This window comes from Rhinatrema bivittatum, chromosome 14, assembly GCF_901001135.1.
Source record: "Rhinatrema bivittatum chromosome 14, aRhiBiv1.1, whole genome shotgun sequence".
In the NCBI taxonomy this organism is placed as follows: Eukaryota; Metazoa; Chordata; class Amphibia; order Gymnophiona; family Rhinatrematidae; genus Rhinatrema; species Rhinatrema bivittatum.
The window spans coordinates 80,589,425-80,605,852 of record NC_042628.1 but is presented as its reverse complement, the minus strand read 5'-3'; the positions used below and the strand labels follow the sequence as shown (position 1 = coordinate 80,605,852).

Genomic DNA, 16,428 nt, shown 5'->3' with positions numbered 1-16,428 from the left:
AGGAAAACGAAATTATCAGGTAAGTAATTTCTCCATTAAACTCTGGAATTAGTTTCCGGAAGATGTGGTGAAAGCTGTTAGTGTGGCTGGCTTTAAAAAAAGGTTTAGGCAAGTTTCTGGAAGAAAAGTTCATAAACAGTTATTAAGGTGGACTTGGGGGAAGTCCACTGCTTATCCCTGGGATAAGCAGCATGGAGTATTATCAACCTTTTGAGAACTTACCAGGTACGTGCGACCTAAATTGGTCCATGTTGGAAACAAGATACTGGGCTTGACGGACCTTTAATCTGATCCAGTACGGTAAATCCTATGTTCTTATGTTAGAAATGCCATACTGGATCAGATTACAGGTCTGTCAAGGCCAGTATCCTGTTTCCTGCAATTGCCAATCCAGATCGTAAGTACATGGCATGATCTCAAAGAACAGATCCAGTCTTTCTTGCTGACAACCAGTGTTGGGCTCAGAGGTAGACCATTGACCTGAGGCAGTGGAGAGACACCTCCTGATAGGGAACAGAAGGTAACTGCCCCCAGGGGGCAGAGCACTGGAGGAGACAGAGGCTCGGATGAGTTTCACCACTGGAAGCCAGAGATCCCCCTCCCCTCCCCCCCCCCCCCCCCCCCCGGGAGGAACATGCATGATAGCGGCAGCATCCCAGCCGCAAAGATGAAGGCTTGGCCTCGGGTGGTTCCTTGGGGTGAGTGTGGCCAGTCGTGGGACTATCCCGTGACCGGCCAAATATTAGATTGGGTCATACACAGTTTATAGTTCATAGTTTATTTAGGTTTTCTATACCGTTACATCAGTCGTAAGACCATCACAGACGCCATCAAGAATGGCTGGCCAGTGGGATTTGGGCAAAGGAAGATGCACTTTGGCCATTCAACAGGTTGGAACTGAGGGCTATCAAGCCTAGCATTGCAGGCCTTCCAGCTGTTAGAGAATACTCTGACGTCACCATGACAGTGGCATATGTGAACAAACAGGGAGGAACTCGCAGCCCTAGACAGAGGAGATGAGCAGAATAACTCAACTGGATGGGAAAAGAAAACCTTTCCCAATTATCCGCAGCACCCGTGGCAGAAAGGAAAAATGTGCAGGCTGGACCCAGTAGAGTGGAAAATCAGCCAAGAAGCATTCCACATGGGAGTGGCGTGCTGGGGATGCCTGGAGGAGAGGATCTAATGCTAACCCGAGTCAACATCAAAGCATAAATGTTCTAATTCTGCGCTGGCCCAGGGACAGCCTTCTAACATCTTGGCCACTGATAGACATGATTGGGGGGATGCACCCCCTCAAAGGTGATATTGATAGCTCCAGACTGGCCAAGACTACCTTGGTATGCAGGCCTCTAATGGAAGCTCCCCCCTACTCTGGCAAGCCCCAATACCAATGGAAGATCCAGCTTCATTCGGTACGTCTGGGGAAATAGGGGATATTCACTTGGGGCACCCCTGCAGGTATTACGGGTTAGACATTCAAAGGAGGACGTTTCTTTTGAAGCTGGGACCTTCAAAGTAGCCCTCTCTTTTTTTTTTCCTCCCTGCCTAGGGGTTTACTTTTGTTTCTCCCTTGCAGGCAAAAAGGAAGGTTAAATTTATTCTTTCCTTGAGACCTCTTGGACCAGGCCAAGCCCTATTCAAAAAGAGAGGCACCATAGGGGAAGCATATAAGGTCCACTCCCTACCCCCCCCACCCCCATCCCTCTATTCTCTTTACCCTCTCCGCTCTCCCCTCAAGAGGGTGAGTGACTTTGAGGGATCCAAAATTATATGTATTTTTATTGTGTATGTGTAATACACACAATATATGTAATGTGTGTGTGTAATACATAATTACAATACAAAATATGAGAAGCACTGATTAGGGTCCTTGTCTGGTCACTTTCACAGGAGGCTACTGGCAAGGCCTACAACCACACCACCACCACCACCCAATAATAAGCCTTAGCCTGATGTCCAGGAGTTCTGGAGTAGGGCTTGAAATATAAGCCCTAGCTTTTAAGACGGGTTTCGGGCTTCGTTTCGGGGGAGGGGGGGGCAGACAAAATAAAATCGCCCCCAAACCGCAGGAAAACGAAATTTCCCGCAGCGGGCCGATAACGAAGGCCAAACGAAAAGGTTCGGCCGAAAATTGAATCTGATTGGTGAATGAAAGAGGAGATGGGCTTAGCCTTGTACTCATTCACCAATCATGGAAAAAAAATAAGGCATCCCCTGAAAATAAGTCCTCGCCGTTTTTTCGGAGCTAAAAAAGAATATAAGACCTGTCTTATTATCGGAGAAACACGGTAATTGCTTAGATGTGAAGAGGAATGGATTTATACATTGCATAGAGTTACGCCCAATGGGCTTTATTTAGCATCAAATGGTCATTCTTTTTTCTATATTAGGTTGATTATATCATATAATATTTTCATTGGTTAAACTATTTTGTAAGCTAATTGGCAATTGGCATCAAGTTTTTAATTCCACCAGTCACAGTAACTGCTGTGCACCTCAGCTTTTCAATGAGTTTGTTTAAGGTAGAGTTGTGTATCTAAGGCAATTCTACACTGGTTGAAATGCTTCGACATGCGATGTAAAATATTATAGTTTAGTTCATATAGATTTTTATTTATACATTTATCTAGGTATGAGCTGAGTGAGTCTCAATATATTTTGTCCTGTTTGTTTTTATCCGGCTAACTTGTGCAGCCGAACAGCAGTTCAATATTGGCCCGCCATTGAGTGCATATACGGGCCGATACAGTAAAAGTCGCGGGAGAGCAGGTGTGCACGCGATTCTGTGTTCAAATGAGGGCCCGCAGCAAAAAGAGGCACTAAGGACACCAGCGCATCCCTAGCGCCTCCTTTTAGACAGGAACGGCGGCTGTCAGCGGGTTTGTCAGCCGATGCTCAATTTTGCCGTCGTCTGTTCTCAAATCCGCTGACAGCCACGGGTTCGGAAATCGGATGCCGGCAAAATTGAGTGTCCGGTTTTCAAGCCGCGGGCCGATTTCAATTTTTTTTTTATAACTTTTTTAAACTTTCGGGACCTCCGACAATATCGCCATGATATTAAGTCGAAGGGTGCACAGAAAATCAGTTTTTACTGCTTTTCTGTGCACTTTCCCGGTGCCTGGAGAAATTAGCGCCGACCTTTGGGTAGGCGCTAATTTCTGAAAGTAAAATGTGCGGCTTGGCTGCACATTTTACTTACTGAATCGCGCGGGAATACCTAATAGCGCCCGAAACATGCATTTGCATGTTGCGGGCGCTATTAGGTTCGGGTGGGCTATTACTCCTTACTGAATAAAGGGTAAAGCTAGCCCGTCGAAAACGCACATACAATCGCGGGTTAACAGTGCGCTCCGCCGGCGCGCACTGTACTGTATCGGCCCGTTAGTGATGTAACCGAAATTACTTAAACAACTCTCTCCTTTCCTATTAAAGACAATGAAAAGCAGCTTTAGAACTGCTTTAATGTAAGCTCTATTTTATTTCTTTTAAATTAAAGCATGCATTTTTGTAAGTGCTACAGCTATGCGCTGCTGCCAGTAAGTCTGTTTATATTGCGCAGCAGAAGAGGAAAGCAACATAGGGACCTGTTTTATGGCATCTTGGGCCTAAGCCACCTGTCTGGGCTCCTCTCTCATAAGCACCATGTGCCCCATTTTAGGCAAATTACCCCAAATCTTTTCACTCTACTTACAGCACAGCTATTTATCTGATGCAAATAAAATTCCTAGGTAAAATCCACTATAGTAATGGATTAAAAGGCATTTCCCTGTGCACTATCACAGTGCAGCAAACCCCCACTCAGGTTAGAGAAATACCTAAGTGCAGGAATGCTCCCTCGTCAATGGGCAGATCTCTTTCATACATTAGTTTAACAGTAGATTTAGAGTTTTCTTTTACAACCATATAACAATTATTAAATATTAGCAGGAGAGGTGAGGAATGACCAGATACAGCGGTATAATTACACAGGCGCTCTCCTCAGCGCCACATGCTGCAGTCTTGCATGCTCAGACCATGTTATTTTGGTTATAACCTGGGCAGCACTCGGGGATGTCACGGCTCAGCTCCGGTTGGCTGCTCAGGCAGCCAATCAGCAGGGAGTATCTAAGGGCTCGGAGGGAATCCTTGCTTGGAGAGGCTAAAAATACAGGTCAGCTGTGCTGGCTCAGCAATGCTTTCCCTAATCCCGCTGCAGTACAGCTGACTCAAGGCCCTGCCAGAAGTGCACCCTAGTTGGCAAGGGAACCAGACAGCTCCACCTAGAAGTGGACTTGCAGCCGAAAACTGCAGTAACTGGGGTCAGCTGAAGCGTTCGCTCCCTTAAAGGAGAAAAACAGGCAAGGGGGCAATGCCGATGCAGAATCGAGCTTGTACCATCCAGCGATCCTTTTATTTAAAAACTGAAAGCCTAACAAGCATTCAGCATGTTCTGAAATGTATATAGTAATAGCATGAAATTCATAGCAGGATCAATGGCAATGCATGATTCATTTCCATTTTTTTATTTTTATAATTTTTAGCTCCATTCCTCAGGACTGCATCCTGATCTGTGAAATTTTATTAAAATAAAATTTACTCCCCAAAGTTGTACCTCTGTCTTTCTGAATTCATTGTGAATGTTATCAATCTTTCTACCGAAATGATCAGCAGAATTGTCTGCACTAAAACTCAATCAACAAGGCAAATTATTACCAACAAACTGAGAAATCGTTTAAATAATTGCCTCTCCTCATAAACTCCACTCTTATCAATGCCCTGCTCTTCCCTCACTAACTCCAGGCTCCATGCTTTCCGTCTTGCTGCACTCTACACTTAGAATAGGTTTCCTGAGGGGCTATGCACATCCTCTGGCCTTATTCAGCTCCAACCTAAAAAGGTTAAATTAGTCTTACGTGATCATTTTCTTCCCAAACTTACAAAAAAACCACAAAGTGAGTGCAAAAACTATGTTCCAATACTAGATAACAAGCTCCCACTATATTAGAAAAAAAAGTTTTAAAGGTGGATGGTGAGGGTTTCATACTGTTAATGTTCATTAGAAGATACTCACCAGGTAATCCAATGATTTTTGTATAATCATTAACCTCCCACCAATCTCCTTATGATCAAAATATTTCAAAACACTGTGAATATTTTTTCTTCTCTTATAATTTGTGAATATCCGTTAAATACTCTTATTTTCCCTGGAAAAAGCCCAATTAATCACACACAAACAAATTACTTAGCTTCAAACTTGTGTCCAAACGTTCTTGCCAGGATTGTTCACGAAACTCGCTTGTAAATGATGTTGAAAAATACACACAGAATTCAAGGTGCGGTCTCTCCATGGAGCGATACAGAGGCATTATGACATTTTCCGTTTTATTCACCATTCCCTTCCTAATAATTCTCAACATTCTGTTTGTTTTTTTGACTGCTGCAGCACACTGAGCCGACGATTTCAATGTGTTATCCACTATGATGCCAGATCTTTTTCCTGGGTGGTAGCTCCTAATATGGAACCCAACATTGTGTAACTACAGCAATGGTTATTTTTCCCTATATGCAACACCTTGCACTTATCCACATTAAATTTCATCTGCCATTTGGATGCCCAATCTTCCAGTCTCGCTAGGTCTTCCTGCAATTTATCACAATCCGCTTGCGATTTAATTACTCTGAATAATTGTGTATCATCTGCAAATTTGATTACCTCACTCATCGTATTCCTTTCCAGATCATTTATATATAAATTGAAAAGCACCGGTCCAAGTACAGATCCCTGAGGCACTCCACTATCCACTCCCTTCCACTGAGAAAATTGTCCATTTAATCCTACTCTCTGTTTCCTGTCTTTTAGCCAGTTTGTAATCCATGAAAGGACATTGCCACCTATCCCATGACTTTTTACTTTTCTTAGAAGCCTCTCATAAGGGACTTTGTCAAACGCCTTCTGAAAATCCAAATACACTTCATCTACTGGTTCACCTTTATCCACATGTTTATTAACCACTTAAAAAAAATGAAGCAGATTTGCGAGGCAAGACTTCCCTTGGGTAAATCCATGTTGACTGTGTCCCATTAAACCATGTCTTTCTATATTTTCTGTGATTTTGATCTTTAGAATACTTTCCACTATTTTTCCTGGCACTGAAAACAAGCTCACTGGTCTATAGTTTCCCGGATCACCCCTGGAGCCCTTTTTAAATATTGAGGTTACATTTGCTATCCTCCAGTCTTCAAAAGCCAATTTAAAAAGATTAGTCTTGAGGGCTCTTTTAAAGGAGTTTGAGTCTGTCAAGGTTTTTAAATATCCCAGGAATGAGTTTGAGGCCAGGAGCAGCAGTAGAAAAGGCTCTAGATGGTCCCAGTTTCACATAGGATCTATCAAGGAGACCTTGACTGGAGGATTGAAGAGAGCCAGGTGGAATTATATAAAGCTTCAAGTTGAGGAAATATGGAGAGGCACCAGTATTCAATAAATTGGGCATGGTAATTGCTAATTAATACTGAATACAGTAGAAACTGGAAGCCGGTGTAGGGATTGCAGAACAGGTGTGATATGTTCTTGAATGGGTGCGTTGTAGGGATTGCAGAACAGGTGTGATATGTTCTTGAATGGGTGCGTTGTAGGGATTGCAGAACAGGTGTGATATGTTCTTGAATGGGTGCGTTGTAGGGATTGCAGAACAGGTGTGATATGTTCTTGAATGGGTGTGTTGTAGGGATTGCAGAACAGGTGTGATATGTTCTTGAATGGGTGTGTTGTAGGGATTGCAGAACAGGTGTGATATGTTCTTGAATGGGTGTGTTGTAGGGATTGCAGAACAGGTGTGATATGTTCTTGAATGGGTGTGTTGTAGGGATTGCAGAACAGGTGTGATATGTTCTTGAATGGGTGTGTTGTAGGGATTGCAGAACAGGTGTGATATGTTCTTGAATGGGTGTGTTGTAGGGATTGCAGAACAGGTGTGATATGTTCTTGAATGGGTGTGTTGTAGGGATTGCAGAACAGGTGTGATATGTTCTTGAATGGGTGTGTTGTAGGGATTGCAGAACAGGTGTGATATGTTCTTGAATGGGTGTGTTGTAGGGATTGCAGAACAGGTGTGATATGTTCTTGAATGGGTGTGTTGTAGGGATTGCAGAACAGGTGTGATATGTTCTTGAATGGGTATGTTGTAGGGATTGCAGAACAGGTGTGATATGTTGGTTAAGAGGTGAGCCGAGGAAGTTTGTAACACTTGAAATGGTCTTTTATATGCTGGGTAACCAGTTAACAAGGAATTCAAATAGTCTAAGCTTAAAAACATAAGAGCTGTTCTGAAATCTGTGGGTTCTAGGAGAGATTTTGTATCTGAGCAAACAAAGCTTAAACTGTAAAGAATGGTTTAAAGCCTTGAAATGAGCCTGCAGAGAGAGAGAGAAGAATCTATAAGAACACAAAGATTGTGCACAATGTCAGAAACTGGAATTTGACAAGGAAGAGCAGGAGAAGGGAACTGAGAGAATTAGGATTTCATTTTGTTAAGATTCAATGAAAGTTTATTGAAGAGATGCAGTATGAAGCAGAGTTTAGGGTTTCAGCCCCAGACAATTTGAAAGGAAAGAAAAATTGAATGTCTGCATATAATCTGTAGTGTACCCCAAAGCCAGCAAGCGGATGACATAAAGGGGTGAAGTAGATGTTAAATAGAGCAAGAGACAGTATGCTGAGCCTTGGGGTACAGCAGATAAGAGGGCACCATGAGGAATGATATCAGCCAGCTCTGGCTTGCTGTGGACAGGGAAGAAAGGTAAGATTGCAATCACTTATACTTAGAACCAGAAAACCTCAGATAATGAAAATGTGGAAAACATTGAGAAGAAACAGCATGCATTGTGCGCCAGTATCAAAACGTGGCAGAAGAAACATTTCCGTGTTCTGATATTTTCAGAATCCAAATTGCCATTGGTCAAGCGGGTGATGAGTCAGGAAATTCAGATAACTGTTTCAGCACAGCATTTTCTCAGAGAAGACTGCTAACGCTGGATGTTTTGTGTTTTGCACAGGTGGCAGCAGCACAGGATGCAAGCAGTCCTCCCTCTGCATGGTTGCTCCCCTGGGCTTTTCCCCCACTGAGCCAAATATGTCGACCCAGCACAGCCACACCCCCTTCTCCAGTATCCATTCTATGGCTGAGCATTCCCAGGTAATTCTTCTATAAGAAGGGCTATTTTCTCTTACCTTTTAATTTTAATGTGTTTTAATTTTTAAGGAAGAGTTTATTTGAAGTTATTTATATTAAACAGAGCTTTGTAATTGATTTTTAGATTTTGGCACTTTAACTGTTTTTAGTATTTTTGGTAATGTCCTAATAATATTTTATGTGATGCTATTTAACTTAATAACGGTATACAAAAGCTATAAAGATAAATAAACTCCCAGAGAACTTTCCCCGATGTCCATCATGGAGTTCGCAGCCAGAAAGTAGAAAGATTGATAAAAGGCAAAGATTCTTTATTATCACAGTATGTAGGCCCGACCCTGGCCGAGTTTTGCTCTGTTCATCGAGCTACCTCAGGGACTACTGTGTAGAGTGCTCGTGCATTCTCCAAAAATGTTGTAAAAGTCATATTACATTTTCTTTTTACTCCTTGTCGATAGGCTGTGTTCCGTTTATTTCCACACAATTCTTAAAATGTTGTAAGTTTCGTACCAGGCAATTGCTTGCACTGAAGTAATTCTTAAACGCACAGCGCTGCTTCTCAAGGTTGCAGTGTCTGAGCCGTAACCAACCTCGACTTTATATGCGAAGGCAACCGAGCAGTCCTCTGTAAATGATATTTAGACACTTCTTAATCACACAGCGCTTGTTTTTAAATGTTTCCATCTACGTCCTGCAACCATACCAGAACTTGAACTTCGATTCAAAGGCTGAAATGCACTGGCAAACACTACACTGCCATATTGGATTGACTTCCGTTGTGTTTCCTGGGATTGTCATGGAGTTCATCCGCCTCAGTCCCCCGCGTCTTCACCAAATGCCTGGCGGTGGTGGTGGCCTATCTCAGACTTCGGGCAGTGCATGTTTTCCCATACTTCCATGACTGACTGGTTGGACAAGAGTGATTCCCGTGCAGGGGCCTTGAACGCTCTAGCCCTGACAGTGCAGACACTACAGGCATTGGGGTTTGTTATCAACTACCCCAAATCTCACCTCTGCCTGTCTCCTCAGCTGGACTTCATAGGGGCCAGGCTGGACACGGCACAGGCAAAAGCGTTTTTTCCCCGGGATCGGGCTCTCGCCCTTGCCTTGCTGGTAGCATTTGTCCACTAAAGCCGGTAGGTATCCGCCAGCCTTCGGTTCCATCTGCTAAGTCACATGGTGGCTTCCGTCCATGTTACCCTTCTCATCCGCCTGTACATGCGGAGGGCTCAATGGACCTTGTGATCACAATGACGACAGGCCTCCCAGGACTTCAAGACTCACGTCGCAGAAACAGAACCTCTGTGAGTGTCTCTGTCCTGGTGGGAAGACCTCTCCAACTTGGAGAGGGGACTTCCCTTCCAAACGGCTCCTCCTCAGGTGATCCTTACTACCAATTTCTCTCCTCATTGCTGGGTAGCCCATGTGGGAAGGTATCCACACGCAGGGTCTCTGGATCGCCTCCGAAGCCCGCTGTCAAATAAACTTCCTGGAGCTTCGGGCGATCCGTTACGCCTTGTGGGCGTTCAGAGATAAGTTGTCGCACAAGGATATCCTGACATGAACGGACAACCAAGTAGCGATGTGGTATATCAACAAGCAGGGGTGTATGGGCTAGTTCCTTCTCTGTCAGGAGGTGATGCAGATCTGGACCTGGGTCCTGGCACAGGGGATGTCTCTGCGAGCAACATACCTGCTGATTGTGCTGGCGGACCGCTTAAGTCGCTCCTTCCAACCACACAAGTGGTCCTTCAACCTGGAGATAGCAACCAAGCTATTTTACCAGTGGTGGGTACACCAGATGTGGACCTTTTTGCCTCCCCACTCAACTACAAGGAGAGCAGGTTCTGTTCCCTAAGGTCAAGAGGCGAACATCCAGCCTGCGATGCCTTCTTCCTCCACTGGGGAAGGGGCCTGCTGTATGCGTACCCTCCTCTACAACTCCTCTTGAAGACACTGCTGAAGCTTCAACAGGACAGAAGGGCCATGATCCTCGTGGCACCCTTTTGCCCCCAACAGGTCTGGTTCCCGCTTCTGTAGGACCTGTTGGTGTAGGCCCCCATCCGGCTGGGGATGGTACCCGTTCTCATCTTGCAGAATCAGGGCGCCGTGCACCATCTGAACCTCCAAGCGTTGGCTCTGATGGCTTGGATGTTGAGCACGTAGTCCTTCATCTCTTGGCTCTCTCGGACTGCCTCCCCTAGGTACTTGTGGCGTCTCGGAAGCCTTCCACCAGGAGTCCTACAGTTTAAAGTGGAAAAGATTTTCTATCTGGTGTGCAGGGCATGACTTGGATCCTTTCTCATGTCCCCTTCCCCAGCTGTCGGACTACCTGTGGCACCTTTCCGAGTCTGGGCTTCAGACCAGCTCGGTCAGGGTTTACCTTAGCACTTTCAGTGCATACCATCGGGGTGTCGTTGGCACACCCGTTTCGGTGCAGTCTTTAGTGGGCCATTTTCGTGCAGGGTCTCCTCCAGTTAAAGCCCCTTCAGCTTCCTGTTGCATCCTGGGACCTCAACATTGTCCTGGCATGGTTGCATCTTTGGCAGGACCATTATTGTGGAACACATTACCACTTGAACTGAGATTAATGAAAGAATTAAAACTTTTCAAAAAAGGCCTAAAAACTTGGCTTTTCAAAAAAGCATTTCACAATGAGAGCGATGACTAACAATACATACAGCTGAAAGTCACCAACAAACAGAAAATTGACAATTTTATTATTTGTTACCCATTATTAAATTGAAACAGTATACACATATATGATTATCCAAAAATCATATAAATGGTAACCCCAACCCATCTCTCATTTAGAGTATATTACTGAACTATGTAACTGTAAAATATTGGCACACCATGGATAACTTAGAAACCAAACCAACCTATTTCGTGCCGAAATGTAAACCGTTGTGATGGTATATTACTAAACGACGGTATAGAAAATTTTTTAAATAAAATAAATTTAAAAAATGGTTCATACGCCCTCCTTTTGAGCCGCTGCAATCCTGTGATCTGAAGTTCCTCACCTGGAAGGTTATTTATTTCTTTAACAGTTTTATATACCGACGTTCATCAGAGATATTACATCGGTGTACATTGAACAAAAAACATTACGCTGAAGTGGCGTTTGACAAGGAAGTGGAGGATAAATATGTAAGAACTTAAACTAGAAATTTGGAATTATCTATGACTACAGGATAGTATAAGAGTTATATCTGATAGTTACAGGTTATCATCAGGGTTATATATAATATTTACAGGACAACATCAGTATACATTAATCAGAATTACGCTGGGGTACCCAGGGGTAGGGACTAAGGGAGAGTTAGAGTAGGGGAGAAGTAAGTGTAAGGTAAGAGATTGGAGTGTGCAAACGAAGAAATTAGCTCGGGGTGGTTATGTTCCTGGTGGTGATTATTTCGGCTCGTAGAGTCAGTGCGCTTCAGGGTCTGGTTACATATCCGCCATACACAAGGTTCTTCCACAGTCGTGTGGTCTTGCACATGCATCCTAAGTTTCTGCCCAAGGTTGTGACTGCTTTCCATCTCAAACCAGTTTATCGTTTTACCTACCTTCTTTCCAAGGCCTCATTCCCACCCAGGGGAATGGGCTCTTCATACCTTGGGGCCTTGGCTTTCTATTTAGATCGCACAGCCGGCCATAAGCAGTCCACTCAGCTCTTTGTGTCCTTTGATGCCAACAGGCTGGGAACAGCGGTGGGTAAACAGACCTTTTCTAACTGGCTGGTGGATTGCATTGCCTTCTGCTATGCGCCGGCAAAGAAAAGGCTCAGACTGTGCGGGCTATGGCGACGTCGGTGGCCCATTTGCATGCAGTCCCCGTCGTAGAGATTTCCCGAGCCGCAGCCTGGAGATCTCTTCACACATTTGTGGCTCATTACTGCTTGGACAAAGATGGGCGTCAGGACTGTGCCTTCGGTCAATCCATCCTGCGCAACCTGTTCCAGTCCTGAACCTAACTCTTCCTGTTCGTGCCTCCTGTGGGAACTAGACAATCTCCTACCGACCCACAGCACCGCAGTTGTGCCTGTTGGCACCTTGTTTGGCTGCTGTTGGGTGATTACCGGGTCTGGAGCTTGGTACTCACCCACATGTGAGGGCTAACATCCTGCTGTCCTAGGAGAACACCTGTTGCAGGTAAGCATCTGCGCTTTACTAGGCCTCCCCACAAGTCTACTAAAACCACTACAGCTACTTCAGAATGCATCAGCAAGACTCCCTTCTGGGGACAAGGACATTCGAACACATCACCCCCTCGCTGATAGCTTCCTGTACAATCCAGAATTCATTATAAAGTGTTATCCCTAATTTTAACATCATCAACAATATTGATCCTTTCCTGTTAGCAGTGACACTACAGAGAGACCTAAGATCACAAAGCAAAGGTCTCCTAATGGGACCCTCCCCTGGGAACACTCACCTAACACAATAAGAGGCCCCAAGCTGTGGAAGTCTCTTCCAGAAAGAAAGAACTTCAAGCCTGAACTAAAGGCAAATGATCTAAGGTAACGTAAGCTGCTATATGCACCCCCCTCCCTCTTATAATGATTCCCTGCCCCCTTCACAACTAAAGCGGACTCATTACACATAAAGTAAACTCATCTCCTATTGTCCCTGCCCTAACCCACAAAGTCTGTTCCTCTCTCCCTCTGTAACTACTTTATATTTATAATGTGCATAATATGCAGTTAAACGATTCCCCTATTCTCTCTCTATTTGACCTGCAAAGAATACACTGTACTTAATCCACATAGTCCCACCCTCCTTATTCTGTAAATCATTTAGTATCGAATATTAGGCAGTTACACTGAACCCCTGCTATTTCCTTTACTTAATCCCGCGCTCTACACTTAGGCTGCATCGTTCCAATTACCTTCATTATGTAAATGCTTTATTTAATCCCGCGCTCTACACTTAGGCTGCATCGTTCCAATTACCTTTATTGTTTTATTGTTTTTTAAATTAGGATTTTAATTTGATATTGGTTTTATATTGTAGCTATGATTTTAGAGTATTGGATTCTGTTTATTGTAATTTATTTGGAAATGTATTTGAGGTGCTGATAATTATTTTCTGTACTGTAAACCGACTTGATATCTTGTGAGGAAGGTCGGTATATAAAAATGTTTAAATAAATAAAAGAAAGCTAAGTAAATCAGTCTTAATGTGCCACTCCACAGTGCTAGCAGACACACGCAGCCAGCTGTCTGTTTCCCACCTCCCTCCTGCTGCATTTTGTCAGCTGTTTGCCAGCAACCATTGATAACTGCACTTGATGCGATTGCCTCTTGGCTTCATCTATTGTCGTGGCCTGGGTCCCCTCCAGTTTCCCTTTTTCAATCCCTCCACACTGTTTCTCGCCCTGTCTCCCTGCTCTTTCACATATCCCTCCCTTTCTTCAGCACTCTCATCCCCCTATTCCACCCCCCCCCTCTTCTTTCATGATCCCTGCAGCTAGCGGCCACTTCTCATCCTCTTACCGGACAGCCAGCTACTTCTCCAGCTAGCCTGCCCCCGTCTCCATACTCTAACTCAGCAGACTTGACTCTAGCTAGCCGCTATCCTTCCTCCTTCACCTAGCTGTCTGCTAAGGTTGCTATTGCTGAAACGGGAGTTCTTTTTCAGTGGGCATCACATGGCTCTCACTGAGCTCGAGCCACTTGTTGCAGGATTTCCCATGCTGACATGAAACGGCGAGACAAGCGCTGGACTTCCTGCACTGCGTGGCTCGAACTTGCTGAGAGCCACTCAGTGCAGACTAAAAGAGAGCTCATGATTTGGCAGAGTCATTGCAAGAAGCAAAACACTGAAGGCATGAAAATCCTGGGCGCCAGAGGGAATTTTTTAGGCAACCTAACACCTGGGATTTGTCGAGTCCTGATTTTGTCCTGTAGGAAAGGTATCGCCTGTAACTTGTTTGACCTTTATTTCTATTTGCAGTTCCTTTCTGAGTTCTTTTGATATGTAGTGCTAGCTGTTATTATGTTTTTTTTATTGTCTGCTTTTTTTGGCTAGATTCTACCAGACATGACCATTCTGCAAAGGAGAATTCCCCTGGCCTTTCGAGAATCTGCTGCAGCACCTCTTCGGAAGCTCTCTGTAGATCTAATTAAAACCTACAAGCACATCAATGAGGCAAGTGCTGATAACGTAATTTTCATTTACTTAAGGAAAAAATGCTGTTCTTCCAACTGCTTTTTTTTTTTTCTAAACATATGGGTTTAGAGGGTAAGGTCAAGAGTTGCTTATTCATGTTGTATATTTTATACTATTTTGTATTGGTATTGTATTTTATTTATTTACAAATTTATGTATGTATGTGCCCCCGGAAGCCTGAGGCGTTCCCCACTGGCAACAGAGCTGGGCACTGTCCCCCTCCCTCTGAGGGTGTGTCAGCGACGCCTTGACCCCTGCGTCAGTCCTTACTTCACAGGACTTCCAGGATGAGCTAGACTGCAGGGTGCAATTGGCTGTGCTCAAAGCGCTTCGGAACGTCGAGCTGCTGGCGTCACCGGCCCCCATACCGGTGCCCGAGCCTTTGGCTTCAATATTCGCACCCCTGCTGGAGCGTCTGGACGTCCTCCTCGGTGCCCTACCGACACAACCGATGCCAGAGATGCCTCCTTGGTCACCGATGCCTTCCACCAGAGCGATCTCGATTCCCAGGTCCTCCGAGGAGGATGAAGCCGCGGGGACTGGGTGCCGATGCCAATGGTTACCTGGGCCACTGCGGATTCCCTCCAGCGTACCGTGGCCGATGCCCCCTTGATGCCATCGGTGCTTTTGGGACCTGGGCCAAGTGCCCCTCCTGGTCTCTGCCCTTGGCGTCCGTACCCTAGTGAGGAGGAGGGCCCCTATGACCCACGGGGCGATGACTCCTTGGATGCATCGTCCAAGTTCTCTGATGACCCCCTCTCAGAGTCTTCTCCTCCGGAGGAATGGCACTGCTCCCCACCCGAGGACCTGTTGTTCGCCAGCTCTATTTTATTTATTTATTTTTAATTTTTGTATACCGGTGTTCCTGTATGACATACAAATCACATCGGTTTACAGTGAAACATTGAAATAAAGCAAAAGAACTTCACACGCAGGCGGTACATGGAACAAGGAATACAAACTGGGATAAGGGAGACTATTCTAGTTAAGTTATGGAATGGTCCCGAAAACCGGTAAACAGCTAAACAAATCAACAAATAAACAGATAACTATAACAAGTAGTCAGTACAAAGAATGGGGAGAAGGGCCAATTACAGCTTGTAAGAGTAAACAGTGATCTGCAGCGTAGAATACTAGTAGGGTACATCGTGCCCAGAACAATCTTAAATGAATCGGACATTGCGGAAATATGGAGAAACGAGCAGGCAGGATGTGAAGCGAAGGTCTTAGGTTCCTGGATAAGCTTGGCAGAACAGCCAAGTTTTGAGTTTCTTTCTGAAAGTCGAGTGGCAAGGTTCTTGTCGGATGTCTGGCGGGAGCGCGTTCCACTGTCGGGCCTGCTGTAGATAGGGCGTGTTTCCTTAGGGAAGATTTTGCTGGGGGGGGGGGGGGGGGCAAAGAGTGTGCCTTTGTATGCTCCTCTGATAGGTCTGGATGATGTATGTGGGCGCAGTTGGGAGCTTAGGTAGAGCGGGGAGATGTTGTGCAAGGCTTTATGGATAGTTGTTAGAACTTTAAAGAGGATCCTGTGTTTAATGGGCAGCCAGTGGAGGTTCTTAAGGATGGGGGTGATGTGATCTCTTTTGTTGGTGTTGGTGAGAATTCTGGCTGCAGAATTCTGAACCATGTGGAGTGGTTTAATGGTGTTGGTAGGGAGCCCGAGCAGGAGGGAGTTGCAATAGTCAATTTTAGATAGTATGATGGATTGTAGTACCATGCGGAAATCGTTGAAGTGAAGTAATGGTTTGAGTTTTCTAAGGACTTGCAGTTTGTAGAAACAATCCTTGGTGGTGGTGTTTACAAATTTTTTTAAGTTTAGCTGGTTGTCAAGGGTGACTCCTAGATCTCTCACATAAGGAGATTGATTTAATTTTGGGATGGCTGATAGGGGGTGCTAGACGGGTTGAGAAGCTAGTTGTTGTCATCTTGTGTGATGATTAGGATCTCCGTCTTGTTGTTGTTAAGGACTAAGTTGAGGCTGGAGAGCAGTTGATTGATCGAATGCAGGCAGTTGTTCCAATGCGTCATAGTTTTGTGTAAAGTTTCTGTGATCGGGATGAGAATTTGCACGTCGTCCGCGT

At 44.8% G+C, this 16,428-nt stretch overlaps 1 protein-coding gene across 2 annotated transcripts in view; it reads left to right on the top strand.

Moving 5' to 3' along the window:
• LOC115075765 (dual specificity tyrosine-phosphorylation-regulated kinase 1B-like) overlaps window positions 1-16,428 on the top strand; it is a 232,770-nt gene that overhangs the window by 84,987 nt on the left and 131,355 nt on the right. For both annotated transcript variants that reach the window (XM_029576504.1, XM_029576503.1), the window contains 2 exons: window positions 8,035-8,174; window positions 14,207-14,326. In XM_029576504.1, coding sequence (XP_029432364.1) covers window positions 8,073-8,174; window positions 14,207-14,326 — 222 coding nt within the window. In that variant the 5' untranslated portion in view covers window positions 8,035-8,072. The remainder of the gene's footprint in view (window positions 1-8,034; window positions 8,175-14,206; window positions 14,327-16,428) is intronic.